This window comes from Chionomys nivalis, chromosome 6, assembly GCF_950005125.1.
Source record: "Chionomys nivalis chromosome 6, mChiNiv1.1, whole genome shotgun sequence".
Classification (NCBI taxonomy): Eukaryota; Metazoa; Chordata; class Mammalia; order Rodentia; family Cricetidae; genus Chionomys; species Chionomys nivalis.
The window spans coordinates 41,350,994-41,356,993 of NC_080091.1; the positions used below are offsets into that span (position 1 = coordinate 41,350,994).

General features: G+C 55.3%; 1 protein-coding gene across 1 annotated transcript in view; it reads right to left on the reverse strand.

Moving 5' to 3' along the window:
* The window catches only part of Htra3 (HtrA serine peptidase 3), a 29,193-nt gene extending 23,577 nt beyond the window's left edge, over nt 1–5,616 (reverse strand). The window contains exon 1 of the mRNA XM_057773217.1: nt 5,089–5,616. Coding sequence (XP_057629200.1) covers nt 5,089–5,491 — 403 coding nt within the window. The 5' untranslated portion in view covers nt 5,492–5,616. The remainder of the gene's footprint in view (nt 1–5,088) is intronic.
* Between the last annotated feature and the right edge of the window lie 384 nt (nt 5,617–6,000).

Consider the following 6,000-nt stretch of genomic DNA (forward strand, 5'->3'; position numbering starts at 1 on the left):
ATCCCCTAGGCAGGACCTGGGTCTGAGGGCTACAGATAGCAGCCTGAGTCCCTGGAAACCACAAAGGGATCTTAAGCTGATGTTGGTGGCCACGGGGGCTATGGGTCACTTAGGGACAGAGAAACTTTTAGGAGAAGGAAAAGCAGTGAGCTGATCAGCACTCCAGGCAGGAAAGCTGTGGCCGGGCTGAAGCTGTTTGCTCCACTCTCTCCGCTCACTACAGGGCCAGCCTAGTCTGGGTACCCAAGCACTGAGAATGCACTAGATTAGTGGTTCTCAACCTGTGGGTTGCGACCCCCTTGGACAATGTATCAGACATTTACAGTATGACTTATCCCAATAGCAAAATTACAGTTATGAAGTAGCAATAAAATAATATGGATGATATATATAGTACAACATACATGAGGTACTAACTGTATTAAAGGGTCACAGCATTAGGAGGGTTGGAAAACACTATTTTAGAGAACCCTCTGTGAGGGTACAAGTGTCACCGTAGGGTTGGTGACCTGCTGGCCTGGGCCTTGAGGAAGGGGGGATCAGCACACCTGGCAAAGGGACTGCATGTGCAAAGGTGAGTGACACAGGGAGCAAGAGCCTGAGACTGGAGCTGGGACAGAAGGGGAGGCCACTGAGCCGTCAGGGCTTGGATATCCAGGTCTCGGAGCTTCTGCTGGAGGAGGGTGTGGCTTATGGGTCATGCTGATACCACAAATATACAGGTACAGCTTGTGGTGCCCCAGGCCTGTCATGTAGTTGACATTGCCAGGGGGACTCTGCCTCACTGTGCCCAGAGCTCCTCCAGGCCAGTGAGCACGCACAGACTCTCGGTGATGTAGGACACCAGGGGCAGCAGGCAAGTGAGTGCCACTCTGTCTAGGCAACATTATCACCGCATGGCTTCTCTGCATGCCCTAGAGGTAGCTGAAGGAAGGACCTGGATTTGACAGAGCCTCTGGACTCACAGATCATGGCGCTCCTCCTTGTACCCGGCCATGACACACAATCCTATCCACCATCAAATGCATGGATGAGGCCACTGACGTCCTGCCAATCCCCACTCACGACTGTCCAATTCTGCTGTCCCTGCAGGCAGAGGGGCCAAAAGAGGATGCATCTTCTTGCCTGGTTAGTCTCAGATGCTGAACTCTGAGCCCCTAGAAGCTGCTAAGAAGAATGAACACAAAAGCCACTCAAAGCTCTTAAATAAACAGGCTGGGAGAGGCCAGCAGGGTCTTGCACATTAAACGCTGCTGGTTAAAGCTGTATGGGAACTGCCCCAAGCCACCCCCACCCAGTTCCAAAGGGGGCTAGATGTGGGACATGGACTCCAAGAAGCCAGCCCGAGAGCAGGTCATTGTAGCAAAGGGACCCTTCTCATGAGAATGCTTTTCTAACCTGCAGGCGGTACCTAACAACTACTGTCATTCCTACGGGAACCATCTAACAGGGACCAGGACAGCCACAGGGAGCCATGGACCCAGACATTCATATACCATCCCCTACTGTGTGCAACCAGGTGCAGGACCCACCCCCACCATGAGGCCCAGAGTGAGCAAGAAGCAGAGAGAACAGACAGGTCAATGGACAGGTGGTATAGGCCGAGCCATGAGGCACAGTGGTAGGGAAGGCTGCTGGGGTGGTGGGACATCGAAGGCCAGGAAGAGGAACCCTACTAGAAAAGGCTGCGGGAGGGAACTGTGGGCAGTGAGCAGAACGTGGGCAAAGGCCCTGAGGTAGGAGGAGGGAAAAGAGTAGGGTAGCCAGAAGATGAGAAGGCTGCAGAAGATGGAGGTGTGTGTGTGTGTGTGTGTGTGTGTGTGTGTGTGTGTGTATGTGTGTGTGTGTTTGTGTCAGGTGGCAGACACAGGGCCTGAGGGTACAGGTACGTGTGGGGGGAGCTGAGGGGGTCTTGTGATACAGGAGTGTAGAAGCCAGTCTCCCTCTGCTACCCAATCTATTCTGAGATCCCAGTTCCCCAGGAGGCCCCCTCTCAGACATCACCCTCAAGTGGGGCTCACCCGCTCTCCCTGCCTCCGAGACATTCATGAACCCAGAGCATCTGGGCATTGTGGTTTGTGGTCAGGCTGATTAGTGACCACACTCACAGTAGATAGGAGGCGATGACAGGTGCAGTGGTGACAGAGGCTGAGACATCAATGTCCTGGGGTGGAGCTGGCAGCTGAGTTGGGAGGACCAGTTAGAGACAGCCAGACTGCCTGGGCCAATTTCATCTGCATGGAGTGAGCCCGGCACTCGCTCTAGTGTGTGGAGTTTCTGAGCCGCGGGAAATAGCGGCAGAGAAGCCCAGGATGCCTCTGTGAATGATGTCCCTGGAGTTAGCAGCAACCTGGACCATCCAGGTCAAAGTGCACAATGGACAGGGGTCAGGCTCAAGGTCACTGGTCCTGTCTAGTTGTAGCCATCCTGACTGGAATGAAGACATTTTGAAAAACACTTGGCCCTCCCCTCTGACTACTGAGGCAACGGGCCCTAAGAAATTGGATCCCCCACGACTCTCATGCTGGGAGGAGAAGGTTGCAGGCAGCGAGAGGGATGCATCAGGCCCCCTTGCAGGAGAGACCACAGTAGAGACGATGATGGGTCAAGGATGGGAGAGAGCTGCTTGGTTGTATGTACTTCTATCCCTCTATTTAAACCTAAATCTCATGTCAGGACCCCTAGATGGACTTGGGGAGCTGTCACTGAGCCTCTTTACTCCTCTTCCAGATGTGACCACATTGTTATAGTTGGTCCTTTGAGGATGGGTGGTAGAGCCTGGCTTGTTAACATCCCTGGTAATGGACCCCGCATCTCTGGTTTCAGCTCCTTGGCACCTTGAGCTTTGATGGTGGCCAGTACTCTAGACCAGACCTTGGTCTCTGCTCTGCCTGAGCCTCTCCACCCGCCCCATCTTTGACAGTGAGCCCTGTTCATTGTTCCAAATTAGCACCTCTCCTAGGGGCCTCATTGCACAACCGCAATAGTGCACCCAGTACAGGAAGTAGCACTGGAGCTACGCTGGGTCTCTCCCAGGCCCGTCACCAGACCATTTATGGATGAGGACCCAGAATACAATGAAACAATGTGGGTCTATGAAGCCCGGGGTCCTGCCAGCACCCACAGACTCTCAGCCACCTCCACAGTTCTTCATGACGGATACCTGCTTGATCCTCAGGCTGACTTTTCCCCTCTCTCCCTGCTCTGTGCCTTCCAGGGTCCATAAGTCTCAAGTGCCCTAACAAGATCTGCTTCATACCATACACTGTTACCAGTTAAGGGACAGCCAGGCACAGAAAGGATTTTTCACAGATGGCTCAGTCTGTGAAGAACAGAGCCTGTTCCAACCCTGCCCCTCTCTGCCCAGAGCCCAGTGCTAATAGTATCCTGCCACATGGAAGACTGGGGGGGGGGGGTGGAGTACACCAAACACAACCAAGATGGCAGCAAATTAGCAGAGGACGGGGCAGATGCCTGGCCACCCCGAACCCTCTGCATCTCAGACAGCAAGACCCAAGATGGGCACACAGAACCAGCACCCAGCACACCCTGGGTGTCCACCCAAAGAGAGCACTGGGCTACTGTCCCTCGTGTGGCCTGTGATCCCAACCATACCAACTTAAAGCCCTTCCAAAATTTAGGTGTAGACCTTATAAAATCCTCCCACTTATGAATGGGGGCTAAGGCCTTTGTAAACGGTGCCACACCCTTTTGGGTCTCTCACCCATGCCACCTCCTTGCCTTCTACTCCACCATGGCATTTGAGCATCCTTTAAGGGATCACGGCTCTCACCACATTGCTGAGCCTCGCTGGGCCTCAACCATGGACGTCCAGGTCCCAGACTCTGAGACATGAGTGTTTGTTCATTATAACCTGCCTAGTCTCCCACACTTCATTATAATACCAAAAAACAGATAAGGACATCCTCCTCCCAACTCTCCAGAAATGGCTGACCCATGTGATCCATACAATCCTACATGACACTTTCCAGCCTGGACACCTGTGGTCACCAGCCTAGGGAGAAGGCAGATGCTCACCAGGAAAGAGCAGTGCCCGCCACTCATTCTCTGACCTCTGGTTGTCTAGAGCCCCTTCAGGCTTATATACCTACTCCCCAGGAGAATGTTCAGCCCCCTAGCCTTTTGGGGGCACAGGACCTGAGTGTTCAGAAGACTACACAGCTCTGTCTGACAGGGCAAAGCCAGCCTCTAGCACTATGCTTACAGCCACCAAGTCCCATCGCCACCCAGCTTGAGTTCCAGGCACCGTCCAGTGTGTCCAGTCACAGCCATGCCCACAAAGGTCTGCTCATGCCAGTGCGTTTTTCCAGGATGCCTTCCACACAGCACAGAGAAAACTCAGCCTTGTTACCCAAGAGATGGCCCGATGACCCTCTGTCTGGTTCCCAGGTGTCCTCTGAGTGACCTCAGGCTAAGGACACACAGGGGTCTCATTTGGCATGAGCTTGTGGCTGGCTGAGCTGCATTAAGGATCAGTCACTGAGCCCCCGTCACCAAGAGCAAAGCGTGGCATCCTAAACAATGCCCCAGACAAGATGCATATTTTCTGGCAGTTTCCTGGATGTACAGAGTTCCGTTGTAAGGTAAGAAATGACCGAGAGCCACCTGCCAACCAGGGAAGGCTGACCTAGGATTCTCCCTCTGTACACTGTACCCTTGGAGCCTCGAGGATGTGAGTTACATACTGGCTGCAGCCCCAAACTGCCCTTCTAAGACCACCTGGCTATAGACAGAAGAAAAGAAAACTCAAAGAGCAGAAATTGAAGACCAGAAAAGACTGTTCCTCACTTGCTCCCTTCTAAACCACTAGAGGACTCTAAGAAACAGTGGAGTTTCTGGGTCAGAGCTCCACAGCCCACCAGACACTACCAGGCTGCCACACTAGTTTTCAATTCTAACATGTTCTGTGTCATTGGAGGACATTTACCTCAGTCTCTCCATTTAGAAAGCTGGAGGACTGTCTGAACTGCTCCTAAAAGGCTGCCCAGTGGTACTCCGGAAGCGGGCAGAATCCCTTTGGGCCTCGGTTTACTCAGAACAAGCCTTAGGATTTCTGATGGAGCTTACCCGAGGGGCAGGCGCCCTTCTGCAGTTGACGCACTGGTGAACCGGAGATCTGCAGGGCACGGCGGCTGGCAGCCTGCAGCGCGCACACGTCGGCATAGGTGTGCCCATCCGTGCCACACACAGCATAGGTCCAACGGCAGCGGCACACACCGCGCACACACTCCAGACTGTCCCCGCAAGGCGAGTCCAATGGGCGACCGCAGGGCTCGCCTTCGCTGGCAGCGCACACCAGGCAGCAATTGCAGTGGTCGGGCACATAGCCCCCGGGACAGCGCGGGCTCGGACAGCGCGACACGTCGCAGCGCGCAGGGCATGGCGCCGTCGGGGGCTCCCGGGCCAGCGCCAATACAGCCAGCGTGGCCAGCGCGGCCAGCGAGGCGGGAAGCAGCGCGCGCGCCTGCATTGTAAAAAGGCGGCAACGCGAGACCCGCGGGGACACCGAAGCCGGGGCGGCTCAGGCGCACTCTGGCCGGGAGCGCAAGAACATGGTATGGGGACTGACCCGGGCCTCTCCTTGCCGACTGTCCACTGGCGTTTAAAGGCCAAGGCCGCCCGCCCTCGCTGGAAGGGGCGGCCCTGCCCGCCGTCAGCCCCGCCCCAGCCCCACGGGACCCCGCCCCGACTGGTGGGGACCCATCCGGAGCCTCCTGCTCCAGGCCTGCCTGGTGGGGGATGCATTTTGGGTGACAGGTCTGCTAGCCCATGGTGAGGGCCTGGGGAATGGGAACTTCCATGGAATATCCCAGTCCTAGCCAAGGATCTGACTACAACCCCAGAGACATAACAACTCTGAATTCTGTCCCCAGCCTTCCTCCATAGAGGTACCCCTCCTCTACCCTCCTGAGCAGGAGAGCTCTCAGCAAGGCCACAAACCCAGACGCCCCTGGTCTGCATCACTCCCCCTGGGGACAT